Consider the following 22,802-nt stretch of genomic DNA (forward strand, 5'->3'; position numbering starts at 1 on the left):
TGAAAGAGAGACTTCTTTCATCATTCTTTCTTTTATATGAATCTTAGATGTCACTCAAATTTCAGTGTGCCAACTCCTGCAAGACTTACACAACTATTCTTATATTTCACTTTTTAAAGTTATCATTTCTATTGAAGTAGAGAAATGTTCTGCAAGTCCTCCACTCAGTTGGGAAGTTTCCTCCCTAAAATTTTTCACTGTTCATAAACTGTGGTATTCCACAGTTTATCAACAGTGACTGCTTGCTTGCTTACCAAATTAGGAAACATCCCTCTTGTCTAGCAGCGTACAGGTCAGGTCGTCATCTCAGCCCTGATGTCTTCTTGTGATGCCAGCATGGAAAAGCAGTGCTGACGTTCACTGTACGCTTAATGGATTCTCAGCTGAGTCGTTCTGTCTCGCTGCTTTCCCACATTGTTGCTGTGACGTCCCTGCAGCTTGGCCGCCAGCCTCACCTTGACAGTCAGAGCTGAGCTCAAAGCTGGTTTGGCCACAGGAAGATATCTCAAACATCGCTGAAAGAAAGATCTTGAAGCCAACTGAGTGGAACTGGAACACACACAGCGTTTGGTGCATATTCAATTCAGAAGTTGTTATTTCTGGGTAATAAACCTGCTGCTTCACGTGCCAAGAATTCACATTTTTGCAAACACTTTGTAAATACAACAGCAAACACCAAAATTACTTGCTGTAACTTATGGAAGTAGCACAAACCTAATTGTAGGAAAGAGTGCACATTTGTTCTATGAATATCCAAAATTTGTGGCATCCCACAGCCAATAACCATTTTAGTGAGAATCTTTGCTTTCTCTTTAGTGCTGTTGCTATGGTTACTTGCAGCCTAATATAGGCTGAGCACTGATTTAAAACTTTGATGAAACTGTTGACTGGAACTATGTTTGAGGCCTATTGACAAACAATATTAGGAACCTCTTGCTAGCCAACAGCTGCAAATGTATTTTAATAGCGAGATCTTATTTATTAGACCAGCAGTTACCTTTAATTGAAATGAGGAAATATTTTAAACACATTTATCAAGATGAATCTGTTCTTTGTCTGTCAGTGACTTCCCCATCTGAGCCGCTGGTGTTTACAAACCGAGATTCAACTTCATTGTGTCTGAAATGATCCTTACAGTGTAGCCATGAATCTGTAGATGTTAAACTAATTATGTAAATTAAATTAGCATGTAATTGATTTATTTGAAATGTCACTGTTTAGTATCATATGATTAATGTATTCACAACATGCCGTGTAGTAATTGTGATAATGCACACAACGCTGATCATTCATTTAATCAGTCTTGGTTTTCCAAATCAGGGTATAATCTGAGATAATGACAAGTCTGCTGTATGTTTTCCTGTTGGTAGAAAAGTGTCAATGTGAAAATGTTTTTACTGCAAGGCTTCTAACTGGGAGTAACTGCCTTGTGACTTAAAGACAAGAGACAAAGACGACACAAAACAGAAGCTTCATCTTGGATTGGCGTCCAGGAGCGTTTACCTACATCTTTGTACCTTTTTTGCTCGTGTGCATGAGAATACCGGCACACAGATGCATTATATCGCGTACATGTGTATGGGTTTGCGTGTGTGTGTGTGTGTGTGTCTGAGTGAATGTGGTGCAATGCAGGAATGTTCTTAGCTGTATCACACGCCACACATTTGCTCTAATCACATCGAGGTCCATCAGAGCTCCCATGACCAGCAGCCTTTAATCTAATGTTCACCATGGATAAAAATACCTACCACTGACACACACACACAGATAAATGCGCAAGCGCTATATAAACAAAAACAGACACTCTCAGAGATAAATATGGACAGGCAGACGCTGGCACTTATATAAAGGAACCATTCATCCGGGGACATTTTCGCTGTGTGTGTCCGTGTGTGTCCGTGCGTGTGCTTGCGTGCACCGGTAGGATTATGTCTCAGCGTTTCTGTTCTTTTGCATCTTAACTTTTTCTGTCTTTGATTCCCAGTGACAGGAGTCAGAGGCCAATTGGCTCGGGTCGGAGGTCATGACCCTCGTTGACCCCTGCTGTCAACTTGATGCTGATAAGAATGTCCGCACTCAGTAGGCGTGTGTGTGTGTGTGTGTGTGTGTGCGTGTACTGTAAGTGTGTGTGTGGAGAATGAGCAGATGGCGTTGCTTTCATACAACGAGCAAGTTCTTTTCTCTGTTAAATATACTTATTTTATACTTTTTATCAAGCTAAACATGCAAGTCAGTGAACGATACAGAGGGTTTTTTTTGACTGTGACAAAATAAAATTAAAATTCAGGCTACAGGATAGTTTGAGGATGAAATCGTCGTAGTTCTGAAGAAATATTGCAAAGTAAAGTAGCCACATTTCACCCAGCCTCTTTGTAGAATGCGATTATAGTCGATATTTAATCTTAAACCAGCTTTAACCACGTTATAAAGTAGCTACTGTTATTGTCCTGATATTCTTTACTTCACGTCTCTCTGTGCCACAGCGTGATCAACTCCCCCGTTTTGGTATCAGGTTGTTCTTCCAGCTTCCAATGTAATTTGAAGGCATCTGGGAGCTGAGGGTCATTTAAAAAATCAATTTTAATTCAGAGTTTCTGAAAAGACTGCAGACTTGAGGAACAGATTGCCTCTGGGTCGATAGTCATCACAAACCGCCACAGATGAATGCTGAAAACTTTCACCAGCACTTTCACTTCTCAAAGCATCTATTCAGAAGTTATCGTAGACTGTGAGGTGGATTGGTTGACCTTTCGTGACCATGTTGGATTGATAATGGTAGAGGATTTAATTTAGTGTTGGCAGGTGTGTGTGTGTGTGTGTGTGTTAACATCCTGTTGAATGTTGGCAGTGACAGATAGGCTGCATGGCACATTTGACTCTTTTCGTATCTTTGAATATCTGTAAATGTGTTGATGGTATGTGTGTGTGTGTGTGTGTGTGTGTGCCCTCCCATTAACTAAATGGCTTTGATGTCTTGGAAAATCACCCCATTATTCCAAACTGCCCTCTGTGTTTCAGCCAAACTGTTGATGAGAGGTGAGGGCCAAATCATTCATCTCAGCTGTGTGTGTGTGTGTGTGTGTGTGTGTGTGTGTGTGTGTGTGTGTGTGTGTGTGTGTGTGTGTTTGACGTTGGGGAGGTGGGGAGGCAAGGCCAACAGACACCCCTCGACCCACCACACATACACACACCCTCACAAATTATGTCGGCATGGTTGCTGTTGCCAAGGCAACTGTCCCAAGTGTAAGGGCGGGGTGGGTGCAGCTGGTGTTTCACGACTGAGTCAGGGGTGTGTGTGTGTGTGTGTGTGTGTGTGTGTGTGTGTGGGGTGGAGAAAAGAATGTGGGTTTTTTTTCATACTGAATACGAGCCATTCATCATTATGAGCTTAAAATGGGACATTTGATGGGTAGAATTTTTAAAAAATTCTGAGCATGCGTGTGTGTGACGGTGTGTTTAGGATAAAGAAAGCCACACGGTTTGTAACCAAACAGAGAGATTGAGTTGGTGTGTGTGTGTGTGTGTGTGTGTGTGTGTGTGGTCGTTAAATCTAAATTTGTTGCAATATTGCACATGTGCTGCTGACTCACTGATTACACCCACTTTCTATCTTTGCACATGTATATATATCTGAATATATACGCGTGTGTGAGTGTGTGTGTATGTGTGTGTGTGTGTGTGTGTGTGTGTGTGTGTGTGTGTGTTGACAAAGCCACTCTCACTTCCCTCTAATGCATATGAGTGTCATCCTCTTTGCCACAATGCTGATATAATGAACTCCAAAGTGAGGATGTGAGCTGGATTTCAGCCTGTCTGACACAATACAGATCTTGTGACGGTAACAGATGCTGAATGTCGTTGGTGTTTCCACTGCAGAGGTGGTGTCACATTCAATTACACTGAGGTTTTCCTTTTATATTGAATTAAGCAAAGTCATGACACTCTTGCGGCACACACACTGTAACTCAGAAGTGCCGGATGCTTGAGTAGGCGGAGCGAGGCATGAATTCAACCAGACTTAGATTCCCTGTGAAGAGGGTGACTCTCAATCAGGGCCACATGTTGAAACACAATACGATGGGACATTTCAGTTAGATTAACCCATGAAAACATTGTTAAGCAGCAAACAGCAGAAATCACCTTGTTCCAGTTTCATGGAATGAGTGATTTAGTGTTCACGATTCAATACAATGACACCAAAAGCTGAGAGAAAAAGTAATGGTTGCCACATCAACTGGTCATTTAAATGGAAAACAGTAAAGACAAGCTTACTTGAAAACACCATAGATTTTCATTACAGACATTTTATTGTGTTTTTAATAACAGTGATTATCTCTGCATTCAAATTACTCGTACTGTTTCAGAGCCTGGTATTATGCATGCTGGCTCACTGGGACACCTAAATGGAATGGAGCTATCGTTAATGTAATTAGTTACACCTGCAATTTACCAGCTGTAACATCACAACATTTCTGTGATGAGAAGGCCTATTGGAGCATATGTTAATGTTGGATGACGATAATTTTCCATTCCAGGATGGTAAACTATTAGTAATAAGATATGAATGACAGTGATGTTAAGAAGAAAGTCAGTGGGCCGTAAGTATGAACAGCAAATCCACGGCAGTTATACTGCAGGGTGCACAGCAGAGAGGCCCCGGTGGAAACAGTGAACCAGGTGAAGTGAAAGATTACGTTTTGCTAGAGTTAATGACAACTTCACAAGTAAAAAGTCGATATGTTTTTTTTTATCAAAACATCTGTTCAACAAGCATTAACATGTAGAAAAGTGATATTTTCATCTCCTTTGTCCGCAGTCTCCCATCCATCGCCGACATGTTTTACACGATCACAACACAATCGTTAGGCTAATGGTGAAGTGTTACGAACAAGCTAAAAAGCTGTCTGTATGTAGCCCAACTGTATGTTTAGCTTAGTTTCTAACATATATTCAAATTATTCAAATTCTTGTAAACTTAGCCACTGCCCCCCCCTCCCGTTCCCTCTACCAGCAGTACCTGCAGGCAGTGAATCACATCAGCAGCAGAGGGAGGAAGACAGAGGACAGGATGAATGACTGATACTGACTGATGTCTGTGTTCTTCATTCTTTCTAATCTTCACTCAGCATCATCTCAGAAATATTATTCATTTTATTGACATTTTAGATTTGTTTCCAGTAAGATATTATTGAGTTTATATAGCGACTTTCTGAGGTAAAGGTTACTGTTGCCGCTGTAGAAACAATGTTTTGTCATATTTAAAATAGAAATTTATTCTAATCCTGATCTGAATTTATTTTATTTTTGGATAGTAATTTAAAAAAACACAATTCTTTAGTATTGAAAAAGAAGCAGTAAGAGTATTGATAAAGAACTGGACCGTGGGAGTATGGATAAGATGAAGATAACATTCTAGTCTTTCCCGTCCTGCTGGTTAGTGGCTGCAGCCTGACTATGGGAGGGTGAGAAAATTGCACTTCAAACAGCTTCACTGTAAGCCTGTTTTACTAATGTTATTTTGTGCTTTTTTTAATCAAATACAATAAAATTTTCTTCGATGAGGACCCCCAAACCCACCGATCACCACAGCACCTAAGCCCTCCAGAAACCTGGGAAAACCCTGAACTGTACCAACATGTTGTAGCATACACTTCCTCAGGGCAAATTTGCAATTTTAACCAAAATGGTAGCTGATATGTTTAGCTTAGCTTGCATAGAATAGCATATTAGCTAGTTTGAACAGGCACAATCTTCAATCAATGTTCCTGATTGCCTTCAGTTACTTGGCTTGAGTTAATGAACACATCCTCCCATTTGGTTTCTCTGGCAAGTATCCGTGTTATGATTGATATATACTTAGTGGAGGAAACCTTTGATGAAATAGGTCTTTGCATCGTAGCATTCCCTGGAAACTTCTTTAACTCAAAAGTAGTTTTATCATTGTTAAAATTCATTGCTAAGATGAGGGAACGTGCTGATCCTGTTGCTCTACTCAGAGGTGAAAACGGAGGTGACCTCTCTTTGTAAAGTGTCCAGTCTTTCATGTTTGACGCACTGCTGCTGCAGTAATTGCCTGGAAAAATATTTCACATGAATTATTTGGACCCGAGTCTCACTAAATCCAAACCCTGAACAAGACGAAAAGAAAAGCCACAATTCTGTTGAATTTATCGTGCTGCTGATGCACCCACTGTGATTAATGAAGCCAAGAGCAGTGTGAAGCAAAAACAATTTACCTCTCCGGCCATTTGCTGAATACTAACAAAGCACCTGGTGAGATTTCCGTCTGAGCTAAAGTATAAGTTTCTATCTGTCTTTCCTCTCCTACTGTGACTGTTTCTCTGTTTCAGATTATCTGTCCATTTCCATGGAGTCACGTCTTCCTCTGTTTTTTCTGCTCATTTCCTCTCTGCTCATCCATCTTTTTGTCTTTTTCGCCCGACTGTCAGCATGTTGTGGTTCCTCTCATTTCTGCCTTCAGCATCAGTCTTTCTTTCTCCTCCTCCTCCTCCTCCTTTTTTTTCACCTTCGCTCTGCTCTCTTAGCCTTTTTTCTCTGTTTCCATGAGTCTTCACCTTTCATTTTTTTTCCATTTCTGTCTTTGCCATTATTTTACTCTTCTGTTCTCCCGCAGTCTCTCTGTCTTCCCTGCTCTTTCTCTCACCCGTCATCCATCCAATCATCATTTTTCAGCCTGTCATCATATCATTTTTTCTCTCTCTCTCTCATCTCGCCTTTTGCCTTTTTTCATCTGCCTTTCTCACCCCTCCTCCTCCTCCTCCCACTCAATCCATCTATCTATCCATCATTTTTTACTCTGTTATTACACTATAATATTCCCTCACGCTTTTGCCTACTCTTCCGCTTCATCCTCCTTTCTCACTTGGTTCAACTTCCTCTTCAATCCACCCATCTGCCCATCATTCCCCCATCCTGTCATCACTACATGATTTTTACTGGCGCTCTCTCTTCTACCCTCATCAACCTTTTTCTGCCCAATCACCGCCTGTCTTTTCCCATATCTCTTCTTCCCCCTCATTCCCATCCATCAATATTTATTAATTTCTTCCATCAGGATTTCTTTCACTCTGCTCCCCTCCTCCTTCCTCTTGCCTCACCTCCTCATCCGTCTATCATGGTGTCATGTTTTGACATTTTTCCCATTCTCATCTCGTAACTGTCTTCACCCATCAGGCCGTTTTCATCTTGTTGTCACTTTGCCATGTCATTTTTCTTATCTTTTCTCTCTGCTGCTCCTCCTCCCCCATCACCTCCTCCTCTTTTTTTGACTTTATGTGCTATTTTACCTTCTCACATTTACTGTGTGGTTTATGAGCACAGTGAGAAATACAGATGTGAAGTGTTTTTAAAATGCAGCAATGAAACACAACCATCAATTCAACAAATTCCTCATTGTTGTACAATCACACGAGATCCAAAATAGAAGTTGACTCATGAATTTTTTTTAAATATTTGGCTCTGTTAGGATGACATAATGACATGGCAGCCAGTAACTGTAAACAAAAGTCGCATGAGCTCACAGCGTGTAGCTTGTTAATTGGACAGAGTTGTGGAAATCTGTCATCCCGCCATGTTAGACATTTTGATGACTTTGGACAGGGTCCAGACAAATCCGATTAAAGTTCCTGCAAACTTAGTTAAGCATGATGGACTTCTCTTTGTCTGGTTGTGCATACAAGTTAAAAGCACATTAAAAAATAGCTCAATATAAAAAAAAATATGTCGTTGTAGCACCTGTGATGTCACATGAAGGTTTCTGTAGAGACGTCTGAAGCGTGGGGTCGACTGCTCACCGGCGTCTTTAGTTAATAGAGCGAGAAAATCCTAATTTGTGCGACTGTGTGGAGCTAAAATAGGTTGAGTAAGCAGCACCTGCCGTGCCTGAGTATGATAGATGGAGCGAGTTGTTAATCAAGCAACCCCGTCACTGTCCGGCCTGCAGGACGCCGGCACTTTGCGGAACCTTTGCAGACTCTCATCTTTCTTTTCATTGAGATGTTTTAAGAAATCAAAAACAAAATGAACACTCTATAAAGGTAGGTGCAGGATGAGCCCAGGCGTCCGTCTACCCAGCTGTATCTTCCAGCTCTTCCTGGGGGATCCAGAGGCGTTTCCAGATCAATATATAATCCCTCCTGTATTCTCTGGGTCTGCCCCGAGGTTTCCTTCTAGTTAGATGTGCCCAGAATGTCTTCACAGGACAGATTTTTTGGGAGTCACCCTGTTCAAATACAACTGAGAAAGACAACTGACAACTTAATTGGAAACAGCGTCTCATGGCCATTAGAATTTCATCACCTCTTCTGTATTTCTTTTAATATTTTGCTACTCGGGGCCGACTGTTCTTTAAGTAAGTTTCAGCTAGTTTGGCATCATGAGGAACTGTTGGCTTTCAGACGTCAACATCCATCATCCAAAAGTTTGTATTGCAGAGATGTTTTCCACAGTTTGTTGAGATTACATTCTCAGTCCTAACAAAGACTACCACAGTTATCTCAAAAAAAGGACAAAAACCTAATGGTCTCCTTTTCACTTGAACAAACAAATCATAATTTGAGCAAGCTGCTACACGAATACGACCTGTCTCTCACCCCAGTCTGCAGCTCGCCATCTCTTCATCTATCCTCGCATTTAATATCCAGTCTGTCATCATTTCGTGGCCTTTCTCAGTCTCATTTCTTTCTCAGTGGTTCGGATCGATCTCGCCCATTTCCACGGTGTCTGTCAGTCTCTCCATTTGTCTTTCCTCATTCACTTCCCCTCTTCACTCTTCAACACATTTCATTCGTCTATAATGAAGTCTTTTCATCTTTTCCTTACTTCTCAAACCACTTATTTTTTTTTCTCTCTTTTTCCGTTAAACTCAAATACCAACTAATATGATGTATAGCAACTAAATAACAGATACAGCAGTGTTGACGGTATTCAGAGTCATTCATCACGTCTATCTTAGATCTCACATCTGCTCCAGTCTCCTGTAGTTTAGATAATTGGCATGTGTTTCGAGAGCCACGGCTATTTGGGCAATTTTTAAAGATTAACGGGCAGGCACAGTAATGTGTCAGCAAATGGATTGATGTTTTGATGGATATATTTACATTTGTGGGGGTTTTTTGGAGTGTGAATGTGGTGGGCACAGTAGATGTACTGATTCCAAGGTTTTGCTTATAGGACAGTATAAATCATAAACTTTCCACCAGGCTTTTTACTGTTTTATCTTTGTTTTTTGTCCTACAACAAGATGCACTGCTCAAATTACACTCCCTTTATCATTTCTATCCAAAACACACCTGAGAACACCTCAAATTAACAAAACAGATGGTGACATAAGAAGTAGGAAGAAGTAAAACAGGTTTTAACTTGATCAGATTGGATTGAAATCTGATCGAGACAGATGCGTCAACCGTCATGTCTGTGCAAACAAAAAAACATTTGTTGTTGATACTTACCAATATTGACATTAGTAGAAAAACTGTGTCTCCTGAGTGATTCAGGTAGGTGTTGCGCACTAAAACCGCCAGGTTTGAATGATTAATTCTCACAGAAGCTGCCCGTGCTGGGAGTTAACACCCTCGTGATCCTGTAAGGAATATTAAGAAGATTATATTCTGCATGATACACTTCAGATCTCTGTGTCAGTTCAGATTCAGCTGCTTGAAGAAACACAGACTGTGTTGAGAGGTGTTATCCATCACTGCAGAGAAAGAAACACTACATTAACGCTCACCACTCGCACAATCCAAAAACTATACAAGTGTTTTTCCTTAATAAGAGTTTGCTGAGTTTGCTGCTGCCATGAAATACGGTAAATTATTCATTTCTTCTTTAAATCTTCCCCTGGGTGAACCGATATTGTGTGTTAAAGCTACAGTGGGAAACAATTCATGTTAATCAGAGGCTGTATTACTATCCTATGTGTCCTATTTCTCTGTAGGGCTTGATATATATACTTAGATTGGAAAGTTTGCTCTTCTGATTCTGGTCCTTTTGGTATCATTTGGTACCAAGCATCACAGATTGGCTAAACAAGAGTATGCTGTGTACAGTTTACTTACTTTATGGGCTCCATTTTCTGGGTTTTGAAGTTCACACAGTTTTTTTAATAAGCCGTCTCTGCCTCTCACTGCTATATGGAGCTGCCAGTGTGTGAAGCCATGCCTGGTGCTGCTTTAAAGCCTATATGTTTATGCGTTTAGCTTGTGAATCGACGCCAAGTCCAGTCCGCTGAGGAACACTTGGCAGCCGAAATAGGAAAGTTAACACAAGACAGACGGACGTGCGATTCTTGTCCTCGCTCAGTTATCGGCTGATCTGCCACACCATAGTTCTCATAGTTTACATGGCGCAAGAATGTAATCATTTAAAAAACATTGAATCCGAACGCTCGTTATCTGGGGTTTCATAATCGCTAGTTATCTGAAAACAATCTGTCTGGAGATGTAGTTCAGGTACAGTGTGTCTGTGTGTAGGTGTATGTGTGTGTGTCACTGTTTGTTTATTCACAAATGATACACTACAGTTTCTTTGTTTGACCCAAGTGTCCGGTGTGATAAGAGAAATGAAGATACAAGACAAACAACTGACAATTGCGTGTGATAGATAGATGACAGGTGTGGGAACTTTTGTGTCTTTGTCCTTCATCTCAGTTTATCTGATTTTTCCTGTTAAGAAAATAATTCGCTTCATTTCTGGCCTCAAAAACTTTGACCATCTGTCACTTTCACAGATCCCAATGGTTAGGCCAGCACCTAGCTTGCTGCTACTGGTGTGTGTGTGTTTGTGAATGGGTGAAAGGAGGCCCGCTGTGAAGCACCTTTTATAAAAGTGCTATAGAAATGTGGTCCAATTAACATTTACCCAGTATTTCCCTTTATTTCTCATTGGTTAAGGAGGAAATGTATTATGGATGTCAGGTTTGTTAAGATCATTTGAAAAAAGAAAACAACAGAAAATTTTATTTATTTATAGAATATTTTTGTTAAATGGTCAAACCCTTAATAGCTGATAAAAGATTCCTTCTTTGACATCACTGATTGGGAAGTAAAAATTTCAACATTTCAACTGTTTCACGTGTGTGTGCACTTTTGCAACTGAAGCCAAATTAGCCTTTTCACCTAACTTCACCTCTAATTTCTTTCTCTTCCTCTACTCTCCTTATCCATTTTCAAAACCACACCAGCCATTTGTAAATCTCCACGGACTCGAATCCCTAATGTCATTTTTTATTTTCCTTCTCCTCCTCCTCTTGGTCAGAACTGATCCAGAACGGCCGCCTGCTGATGCTGCCTCTAGTGGCGGGAGACCTGCACTCCCTGCTGCCTGACGAAGACGGGAGGCGTCTGTACGTGGCCATGAAAGATAACCTGCTGTCTACCAGTCTGGACGACATAACGCAGAACCCACGCAAGGTTAGAACTGGAGGAGACACACAAACACATTCACGTACCATCCGAGGCAAGATGTGATATAAACATACCGCAGACACACACATAGAGACACACACAGTCAAATGACAGCAGACTGAGATAACAAATGTATCAGAGCTTTGATGGGACTAATTAGTGATGACATGCGGAAGAGGGAAGTCACGACCCACTGACTAATATCTGTGATTGCTCCTATCTGTGATTCCTCACTCTCATTATAGAAACACGCATCTTTTTTTCTTCCCTGGTCAGTAGTTTAGTAGTACTCTGCTTTCTACCTCCATAAACTCTCTTTTAATCTCCAATCTTCCACATAGACAGGAACACAATAAAATTACAGTTTCCTTCACAGTTTCATCTTTCCACTGCGTTCCAACTTGGCTGCCTCTCAGTTTAAGCTGCAGTATTGCTGCTGTTTGATAAAACATCACCTTTTCAGGAAAAGGGGACATTTGGCCTGATGACAGAGCATTCTTTCGTGTATCCAGTGATGTTTGGAAAGTTTTCAAAGCCTGAAGGCCTGTGTTAGTTGTAGAACTTAAGGCTGATATGTGCTGTAAAAAAGTGCTATTTGGACAACCTGGAAGTGGTAAAAAAGCTCATTTGTTGCCAAAGCTTTCTAACTTTTTCCAAAACAGACAAACAGATAACAACATAATGGGTTCTAGTCAGGCCACAAATAATTTCTTTAAAATTTCTCACATTCCTTCTTTCTTCACTGTCCATGTTAACTGCTCAACTGCACCAATAACCTCTGTATTGGCTGTGGAAATGTGGTGTGGGAACATCTGCAGAAAGAGATCTGTACTGATATGTGGCCTCTCCCTTCACCTCCACTCCTTCTTTTTGACTCATCAGGAAACACAGCTACCTGCGTGCAGCCTGTAAATGCAGTGTTTCACTTTCTACAGCCTAGTTATTGATTCCTTGTGTCAGTGAGTGCTTCTCTTACTCTTTTTGAGTTTATTTGAACATTTTAACGACAAAGATTTCCACATGACATCAGTGATATGAAACTCGACACCCTGAGGCAGAAGTGTACCGTCAGCTGCGTCCTTTCCTGATTCAGCTGGTCAAGTTCCCACCCTGACACATTTCACTCATCCTAGTGAGGCTGAACTAAAATGTATGTCACCACGCACCAAGTTTATGTTATGGTACAAACCAGTGGTGCAAACAACAAAATGTGTCCTACATCAGTAATAAAGTAAACTGTAAAAAAAACAGTATTCATACTCAAAGCAAGCCAGGATTTTCAGCGAGAAACACGACATCTTTTGGTTCAGTTTAAACTGATCTTTTCACAAGCAGTAAACGATGACTGTTAGACAACAGTTACGGGTTTGTTAGAGTATCTATAGCTTTAACATCCAGACAGACATGCTGATGATTTGCCAGCCAGTCAGGTTGAGTTTAGGTTCACCGCAAGGACAGCGACAGGGCTGCCTTTTCATAACTCTTCCCTGCCGGAACAAATCAATACTTTCATCAGTCAGATGTAAAAACAAGCTATCACAGAGCCAAACAGGTAGGTAAGCAGACAAACAACCAGTGAGAAAGACAGACAGACAGCAGTCAAGCTGGCCAGCCACCCACTCAGCCAGGCAGTCAGCCAACAAAAGGATAGATAGTCATAGTCAACTCATAACTCAGCTCCATGCTGGCTGTAAAGTCATATATTTGTACATACAGTATTTATAGTCTGTTTATACCGTTCCAGCTTGTGTGCAGTTTTTTCCCATGGTGTTAAAACCACTCACAGTGCCATATTCTCTACATTTCTGTTTATTTTCTCTGCTACTGACATCCAGGGCTTCTTATCAGCTCAGGCCCGATTCCTACTTTTATTTATTTTTTCTTTCCACCACTTGTGCAATCTTACTAGTTCATTAAAAAAAAAAAAAAGATTTTGACACAAAGAGATGGACATGTACCCAATTAATCCATTCCATCTCTGTTCAGGGCAAAGTGCCCAATGTGACGCTGTTGCCTTCAGATGCATTTCCTCTTGTTCAGGCTAAAACCCTCGAGGCATTCCTTCTGTGTGAGTCTACAGCTGGTAACCCACATTACACAAAGGGTCACCAAGGCTTTGAGTGACTTTTTCTTGCATTGTGCTCTTTATTCATTCTCACTACCTCCATTGTTTCCATTTTCTTTCATTCCTTTTCAGCACTGGTATTCAGTATCACTACAAAAGTACAGAAATGTAACACTATCAACATTTATTTTCCCCAGTTTGATCGTGTAGTTCCCTTTTTGCATAAACGCACATTCTCCTTTTATGTTATACAAGCTGACAACCAGCAGGCTTTTCACACAGAAGTAAATTTCCATTAAATGAAATCTTTACCTGGTGAAAATCCTTTAGTGGTGGTCCATGTTCCTGTCAGTGTGTGGTATTTCGAGATAAGGGGGACCGCGGTCTCTAATCTAATCTGATCATCTCGGCTCCCCACCGGGCTCTGCGGGAATGACTGCATCAGGGAACTATTACTGAGCATCCAGAGATTGTTTCCTGAAAGCATCATCATTTGTCATTAATCACTTTCAAATAGTTGGTGTCACATTTTCTAGATTGAAGCAAATTCAGATTTACAAGGCAAATAAACAGCAGCTCAGTAATTTTCTGTTAGGGCCGCGGTCGAGAGTTTGTTTTAAGTGTTCATCCCTGAAAAGCCACAAATGAACAGAACACAAATGCTGGTTTCAAGCTAATTCCTGCAGCATGTTCAAAGTAGCCATATATTCTCAATATTTACTACAATCTGTCAACTCTGCACAGAAAACTAAAATGTTTTTGACAAGTTGCTCCCGAAGTTCAAGAATAACATCCATGCAAATCATGTTTTATTGTTTTATTCTTTCATTATTATCTTTGTAAAATTAGAGAGAATCAATAATATTTTACCATTTTCATCCCAAACTGATGTGAACTTAAAAACATAAGTAAAGATCCTTCATTTTCTTCAGTAAACTGTGCAGTTTTGCAATATGTAGAGATAAGAAGACGATCACTTATCGTACCAATTCAATCTCAGCTTCGCCGCTCTGGTCTCTGAGGAAATGACAGACTCAAGGAAATATTTAGATTAGTCATGTAGCTGCCATCTGATACCATGCCTCACCTCTCGCTCTCTCGATTTCTATGACTCTATTATTTCCTCTCCTATTGGCTTCACATGAAAGCCATGAAATACTCCCCACTTTGCCAGTGTATTTATTATACACTGATTACGTTTATATGCACACAAACAATGCAGCTATAAATTAATTAAGACGGCAGATACGAGACTCATATAAACACACTTGTTTTGATTATATTACTTCCATTGAGCTATTAGTCTGTTTTTGAGAAGTTACTCCACCGGTGAAGTCATTTATTTTCTGCTTAGAAGTGTCTTTTCATGGGTGATTATTTTTCCTGAACCCAAGATGAACTCATCGTCTTAAAGAACCCACAGAACCAAACCTGAAGACCTGAACCTGAAGAGGCTCGATTCTGACCCAATTCTGGGGCAACTTGTGATTTTATGCAGATATCGTGATTTAGACTCAAGTTTTAAATTGGATAAACACTTAGCATTTGTTCTGGCTTCAATTCGTTTCAGGCTCCCACAAAATAATGACATGTTACATTCTTCATATCTGCCCCTGCAGCAAAGTCAGAACAATTTTCACTTTGCTTCTAATATTTCACAGGTTCTTCTGCTTGGAAAAAGAATGAAAAAAAAATCTATTTTGTTGCAAGTGTGATTCATTTTCTTCTATGATGGTGATGCACGCGACGAAGAGCCTACATTACACCATGAAGAACAGAACTTGTAATATAGTGAACTGGCCTGTGGGCTGACTGATGTCAGAAAAACACACCAGACTTCTGTGTGGGCAAACTCTCCAACCAAAACAAATTAGCAACATATTTGCTTTCTAGCCAGCTTTTCTTTTATAATAACAGGGACACAATTTCTTCTTAGCAGCTGTCGGGTCCAATAAAAACTCAATCTCCATTAGACGCACTTGAAACTTCTGGCAAAGACAGAGCAAAAAAAAAAAACAAAAACGGACATGACCTAGAACCAAGTTAGAGGAGCAAATCTAGAGCTGGAGTCTTGCTTGGGTCAGGTCGGGTCCTTTGATGGTCAACGGGTGCTCTCACATGTTCTCTTTGACCAGGAATACATAGCTTCATAACCATAAAGTCTTCAGTATCACCACCCTATATCATATGATTAGATTATACAGTTAGAGGAAATACTACCAGCTGTGTGTTAATTAAAGCAACAAACCTGATTTGTTTATTCAAATTAACAACAATAGTTGCATTATCGTGCACATGTATCTGTAACCAGTGACTCTACAGTCATAAACAGTAGATTAATTAGTCATGTAAGCACCAACACTGCTGCTCTGACAGCTTGGCTCATCGCCAGGACTCAGCGGTGCTGCCAGTTGGTTTTTATTTTCTCCTCCCTGAAGCCGCCTCACGTGAGATATTAAAATCTGTCTCCTCTCCTCCTGCCGTCTTTCTTCTAGTCTCGTTATGCTGACTCTCCCTTCCTCGCTGCCTCGTAAAGCACCTGCTAATGCCGAAAGCCTTTTATCTGAAATGTAGAGTGAGCAATAAAAACGTTTTTTTGAATCTCTTTCTCTCCCTCTTTGTTTTCTTTATCTCTCTCGCTCTTTGTAGCTTTATTGGCCAGCCAGTCCAGACCGTGTCCAAGAATGCCTCATGGCTGGGAAGGATCCAGAGGTGATTCAACACACAAACACGCACACACAGAGACACAAACGCACACTAGATTGCATAAGCAAAGCAACATGTATCAAAGTAACTACTGTGTGTTACCGTGAATGGAGGTAATTGGTTTGAAAGTCACACAGGGAATAAAGAACATTTACACATTAAATGCTCCACAGATATGGATCAGTGGCTTAAAGATCAGGGTCATTTCTGCTTTTTTTAGCCCTTCCTTTTAATTTTATATGACCAAACATGAAACTGTCCAAAGACGTCTGTAATGATTAAGCAAGACAGATGCTCGAGAGATTACAATCTCAAGTGGAACTAAAGTTGAATGAATCTGATTCATTTGGGAACAGTAAACAAACGAGAGCTGCGATGCTGACAGAGATATCAAGATTCAGGTTAGCAACATTTATTCAGATAGAAAAACAACATGTGAAGTATGAACTACTGTCGGTGTAGATGGCAGCAGGATGGTCATTGATGTAATTTTAATAAAATTCAACTTGGCTTATTTGCTGCTCTCCCAATATTCAATCAATTAATATAATGTAACCACTGCCTTATATATGTAAAAAAAACAGAAGAGACTCACTATTTCTCACATTGTGCCCCCCCACCTCTCTCTCTCTGTCCAGCTTGAGTGTGCTAACTTCCTGCGAGTTCTGCAGCCTTATAACCAGACTCACCTGTACGTGTGTGGCACCGGGGCTTTCAACCCTCGATGTGCCTTCATAGCTACCAACGTCTTCCAACAGGTACTGCTGCAAACACTCAAACACACATTTTCCTTTTGTGTAGCCACATAACCAGCTAGAAAGCTCTGTCACAGTGACTGGCAGGGAAATTACTGTATACAAATCATTGCATGTCTATTCTGTCTTCTCTATTGTATTTAACTTTTGCAAATTACACCTGTGGCCAATCAGACATAATTTTTGTTTACTATCAGTGAAGAATAAGAATAGGCATCAACACAAGCAAAGAAATGAGAGATGGTAAAGTGAACCAGACCAACACAACTTTCAAATACAGCTGGTGTAATGGTTTCATTATGAACTAATCATGTGTGGTTCTAAAATCTAAATTTAATATTTCTGCTGTAGACTCACCTCCTAATTGAAAATTTTTTATGCATAATGGTTTTTATCTCCCTAAGTACACTTCCCAATATAAGATTTGTGCAGTAGGATTTCCCATCAGATGTAATTTTTTAAATGAGAACCCAGCTTTGAACCCCACACACTCCATCACATCCAAACTATACTACTACTAAGCTATAGCCCCTTAACTAGCTAGCTGCTAGCTGGTTTCAAACTTTCTCAGACATATGATCATACAGTATTATATATATGTTGACCAAATTTAAATGAATAAAATGATAAAATACAGAAAAATCAAAGCAATCAAGTTGACCAGAGCACACTTTTTTTAATAGGGAAGCGATATGCTGTTACTACCACACACCATACTGTGTGTGTTCTCAACCTCCAGTCCCAACCCCTATACACGGGCCTATCAGCGTGTGGTGTCTGCCCCTATACCCATATATCTACAAGGTTTTCTCCTGTCTCATCTGTCTGTAATATATACAATGTACCTTTTGTCATTTTGGCTGCACTCTGGGGGCTTCTGGACACTGACGATTTTTTATTTGACATTTGTATGTCAAATATAATGTAAATATAAAGTTAGAGCCCGAGTGTGTCTCCTTTTTTTTCTTTTCATATGTCTTCACTGGCTGGTTGGGAACATTTCATATTTAAGACACATGTGGGTTATCGTCTCGCCAGAAATAGGTTATTGGTTCTAAATTCTCTCAGTTATGGGTGTCTGTGTGTGTGTGTGTTTCTGTGTGCATGTATGTGAGGTTTAAACTTATGTCAGTTGTGTGGGTGTGGGTATGTGCATTCCTGCATTTGTGTTTTTTTTAGGTTAAATGCATGCCTTTCAGCAGTGTGTGAGTGTGTGTGTCAGGGACCAGCTAATCCCATGAAAGGCCATGAAAGATCTGAGCAAAGGTTCAGACGTGGTGCTTAGAGGAGCCGGTGGTGCTGACTGGTTTAAGATTGGACTTCACACATTTTAAAATCCCTCCACTTAGCCCGATAACCTTCAATTAGCCACTCACCATGTGCGTGTGTGTGTGTGTGTGTGTGTGTGTGTGTGTGTGTGTGTGTGTGTGTGTGTGTGTGGCAGACTAGTTCAGCAGTCTGAAAAAGTGTTTCTGCTGATTTGACTGAATCAGTGGATGAATAAAAGAATCAGTGAATGCAAGAATAAATTAAAGAGTCGCAGTCTGTTTTACTTATTCTCTCCCATCTGTCCAGCTGATTTTCTCTCTTTCTATCAAAGTGACCTCTGTCTCTGTTTTCTTCACCAGTCAGAGCATCAGACTCTCTCCTACAGCCAGACAGAGTGTGGGAAGGGGAAATGTCCCTACGATCCATTCCAAAAAACGGCGTCAGCTGTTGTTGGTAACTTGACCGTTGTTTCCTCAAATGACATAATCATCAAGAAACTATTAGAACACCACTGACCAAAATTTCAGGAACATATGTGAGGAAGGATTTGGTCGTCACATTGAATTTATAGTTATTGTCCCAGTAGAAGTAATGCAAATTCTTGGCATGATATGTTATGAATCATATGTACTCAAACAGGCAGAATTTTGGCTTAAAACTAATTGTAACTATGACCGAAACCTATTTTAACCATCACCTAAATAAGTATTGTCACAGGGAATGTGTAAATTATTTACAGTATGCCTGCAATAAAAGACTTTTCCTTGTAAGTCATATTAAATATCTCTAAACCTAAAATCCATCAAAAACATCATCCATTCTGTCTCACAAACTATCTAAACTTTTTTGTTATTCTGTGTAGATGGAGAGCTGTATGCCGGCATCACCTCAGATTTCATGAGCCGGGACTCGGCCTTCTTCCGTAGTCTTGGTAAACGTCATGTCATCCGCACCGAACAGTACGACTCCACCTGGCTGCAGGGTAAGTGCAAAGAAATGTCAAAGAAAACCAGAACAAACTGTAAAACTCCTTACTTTTGAAAACCGATCTCTAACCTGCAGTAGGTGGATGTCAGGCATCTGCTTTTGTTCAGTTTTAGTACTGCAGGATTTACTGGTGCGGAGTCCTTTTAGAAATCTGCGAAATCTGGAATTTCATTTGATATCTGAGAAATGTTTCAAATATTCTTTTCAAATAATACAGTGAGTATGCTACCCAGCTACTCAGTGTCACTTTTAGAGTGAACAAACCTCATATTAGAGATTTGTCTTGCTTGTCTTGTGTTAATGCTATCAAATCACTGATGTAATGCATTCATGGTCTCCCAGTTAACCAGCTAACATGCTAACAGTAAGTTTCCACTGACTCTTGTGGAAAAAAAATCAAATAATCAAATAAAGATATATCACAAGTAACATTTAATTTCTATACAAAGCATCTATGTTTCTCTACTTATATACTTATATACTTAGTCTCTTTGGTGTCAAGTCATTAGGCTACTATAAATACATACTTTAAACAGCCATTCTCTTCACTTCTTGCTTTGTAAACTGCATAACCAGAGTTACACTGAACATCTTTTGCTCTAAATCAACATCACTGAAACCATCTCCAGAACGCCCGGTTGGTGTTTTATCAGGACAGCGTGTCGACGTCTGCTGCTGATAACAACGTGATACATGTTGACTCTCTCTGCTGTTTGTAAACTCAATTGTACATCTATCGTCCCTCTGCTTCGCTCTATCTCTACTCCTCGTACGCTCTTACATGCACGTTACGTGCTTCTCAGCAGAGATGGATTGCGTTACTGTGATTTATGATTTACCTATCTTTCTCTTTCACTCTGTCTCTCCCTCTCGCTCGCTCTCCAGATGCCCAGTTTGTGCGGGTTGCGCCGCTGTCTGAAACTGATAATCCAGAAGACGATAAGGTCTACGTGTTCTTCACCGAGCGCGCTCAGGAGGCAGAGGGGGCTGCTGGGAAGGTGCTCTACTCCCGAGTGGCACGTGTGTGCAAGGTATGGAGTGTGTTTGTTAGAGACAGATAGGGACCAGGTTTGTGTCCTTGTATCAGACCTCAGAACTGTCTGGATGTAGCTTATGTAAGCATGTTCGCCTGCACAGGTAGAGTACGTGCCGGTCAGCGCGTGTGTGTGTGTGTGTCTGAGCCTGCAGACGTGTGTGTTTATGTAAGAAGTGACCGTGTGATTGGATGTTCCTGTCGCCTCATATAGATAAGCATTTTGAGGTCTGTGTATAAGGGGATGTTTATTTTTGTCACTATCACTGTGTCTTCTGCTCCACTGTGATAGACTGTGAATGTTTGTGTTTGTTTGTATTTATTGATACTGTGTGCCTTTTGTGTGTATAGACAGTTATAGTCCTGCATGACTGTGTGTGTGTTTCATCAAGGATTTGTATATTAAATGATGTTTTGAATTTCACAATTCAGTTGTGAGATAAAATTGAACTAATTTGAGGTATCATAATCATTGCGAATTATAGCCACCTTGACTAATTTAGTCAAGTTACAATATAATTAAATAAAATTAACCTAAAATTGGAAATAGTTTTTATTTAGATTTTTTTCTGTGTGTGTGTAGAATGACATTGGAGGCCAGAGGAGTTTAGTCAATAAGTGGAGCACCTTCCAGAAGGCTCGTATGGTGTGTTCAGTCCCAGGACCAGATGGCCTACAGACACATTTCGACCAACTGCGTGAGTACACACACAAACATCACGACACGATAACCCGCCTAACACATTATATGCACAGTAAAACTAATCACATTAGACAGGCCTGAACCACTGGTCTCATCAACAGCTGGAGCACTGCCACTGAATGCTTCCTAAAAGAGAAATTAAGTTCAGATACTCAGTCGGTATGTGTGCACTTGTGTTTATGAGTGCGAAACATGAGGAGTTGGAACTTCTTGTTCAAATATTTTGAGGTGACGAAGGGGAGTTTGCAGACAGAGGAAACTTAGAAGTGCTCACCCACAGCCTTGGTGTATGTATGTGTCTGAATGGTTCCACCGTTACCACGGTGATCAACAGCCCTGACGGTCACCTTGGGTTCGTCTTCGTGCCTCAGCCTTGGTAACCACGGCAACTGGCCTCAACATTCAGTTGCTGTGGGTTTATACATTATTAAGGATGTACTCTGGTTGGCTCAGTGTGTGTATGTGTTCAGGAGCAGGTCTATGTTGGCGTGCATCTGTATTTTGAATGAAGCAGGATGTTAGCCTCTGTTCGCTCTCTGTGTTGGTACGTCTGGACTTGATTTTGCAGATGTACATGTCTCAAGATTTTTCTGCATTAAACTGTGAACTAGTGGCCTTGTCTTCGAAATTAGTAACCTCCTACATCAGTGGTGAATATACTATTAATGTACGAAGGGCAATGTATTGTTTTGTAGCATTTGAAAGGCCCTGCACACCTACACAGGTATCTTTAGTTACTGTATGCAGGGAATTATGTGAGTTCACCAAATGTCCGGTATTAATAAAAATGACTGCCTCATTTTGTACCAGGATTTTATATAGCTGGTTCACACTGACCCAGGGAGCTATGCTGATGTGGAACACATAGTAAGAGCTTTGTGGGTTATCTAAATTCCAGTGCATTTGGAGCACTTCTTTAAGGCCAACCAGCCATCAAAAAAATAATATTAGCAGAGGATGGTTTCGATCCATCGACCTCTGGGTTATGGGCCCAGCACGCTTCCGCTGCGCCACTCTGCTGTAAATCACCCCAGATGGGACTCGAACCCACAATCCCTGGCTTAGGAGGCCAGTGCCTTATCCATTAGGCCACTGGGGCTTCATTGATGTCACCTGTAGATACACAATATAGAGAGGGACATAAATATATAATAAATATCACAACAAAGCAGTGAAAACACGAGGAAAACAAGACAAAAGCAGTGATTCAGTAATCCTGTAGTTGGTGCAAATGGTCTACAAGTAGAGTTTGTGTGGACCCTTGCTGCCATGGGTAGATTATGACCCTTCAGCTGTGCTGACATGTAGTACATACTTTAACATTCATGGGAATTGCAACATCCAGTGTTTTTGGAGGTTGAACCATGAGGACTGATACTGAGGATATCTGTCTTCTATCTTTATGGAAACTAAATTGCTAGAGTACTTTAATAACTGACATGTGTTTACAGCCAACTAGCTTCCACTAAAACAATGCTAGCAGAGGATGGTTTCGATCCATCGACCTCTGGGTTATGGGCCCAGCACGCTTCCGCTGCGCCACTCTGCTGTCAATCACCCCAGATGGGACTCGAACCCACAATCCCTGGCTTAGGAGGCCAGTGCCTTATCCATTAGGCCACTGGGGCTTTGCATCCTAGGGCTGACCAGTGTGATTGACTAGACACAACAACAATGGGGAAAGCACAAACATTGGTTTTAAGTAATGCAGCAATGGCCGGTGAGTTCATCATAGCAGTGCATTGCAAATTGGCGGCGTGCAGTTTGAAAGACATGGATTTTTACCCGATAGAGAGGGTCTAATGAAAAGATGCTATCTGGTTGTATCAAATGCTAGAAGAACTCCAAAGCTGATGTAGTT

The 22,802-nt window shown here is 40.7% G+C and overlaps 1 protein-coding gene and 4 non-coding genes across 7 annotated transcripts in view; 1 reads left to right on the plus strand and 4 right to left on the minus strand.

Moving 5' to 3' along the window:
- sema3h (sema domain, immunoglobulin domain (Ig), short basic domain, secreted, (semaphorin) 3H) overlaps positions 1–22,802 on the plus strand; it is a 66,449-nt gene that overhangs the window by 14,481 nt on the left and 29,166 nt on the right. For all 3 annotated transcript variants that reach the window (XM_067591647.1, XM_067591649.1, XM_067591648.1), the window contains exons 5-11: positions 11,275–11,429; positions 16,138–16,200; positions 16,833–16,952; positions 18,578–18,671; positions 19,081–19,200; positions 20,091–20,236; positions 20,822–20,936. In XM_067591647.1, the coding sequence (XP_067447748.1) occupies positions 11,275–11,429; positions 16,138–16,200; positions 16,833–16,952; positions 18,578–18,671; positions 19,081–19,200; positions 20,091–20,236; positions 20,822–20,936 (813 nt within the window). The remainder of the gene's footprint in view (positions 1–11,274; positions 11,430–16,137; positions 16,201–16,832; positions 16,953–18,577; positions 18,672–19,080; positions 19,201–20,090; positions 20,237–20,821; positions 20,937–22,802) is intronic.
- Positions 21,890–21,961, minus strand: trnam-cau (transfer RNA methionine (anticodon CAU)). Its single transcript has one exon. It is a non-coding gene; the product is annotated as a tRNA-Met (tRNA).
- On the minus strand, positions 21,968–22,040 carry trnar-ccu (transfer RNA arginine (anticodon CCU)). Its single transcript has one exon. It is a non-coding gene; the product is annotated as a tRNA-Arg (tRNA).
- Positions 22,419–22,490, minus strand: trnam-cau (transfer RNA methionine (anticodon CAU)). The gene has a single exon. It is a non-coding gene; the product is annotated as a tRNA-Met (tRNA).
- trnar-ccu (transfer RNA arginine (anticodon CCU)) lies at positions 22,497–22,569 on the minus strand. Its single transcript has one exon. It is a non-coding gene; the product is annotated as a tRNA-Arg (tRNA).

Source organism: Thunnus thynnus, chromosome 6 (assembly GCF_963924715.1).
Source record: "Thunnus thynnus chromosome 6, fThuThy2.1, whole genome shotgun sequence".
Taxonomy (NCBI): Eukaryota; Metazoa; Chordata; class Actinopteri; order Scombriformes; family Scombridae; genus Thunnus; species Thunnus thynnus.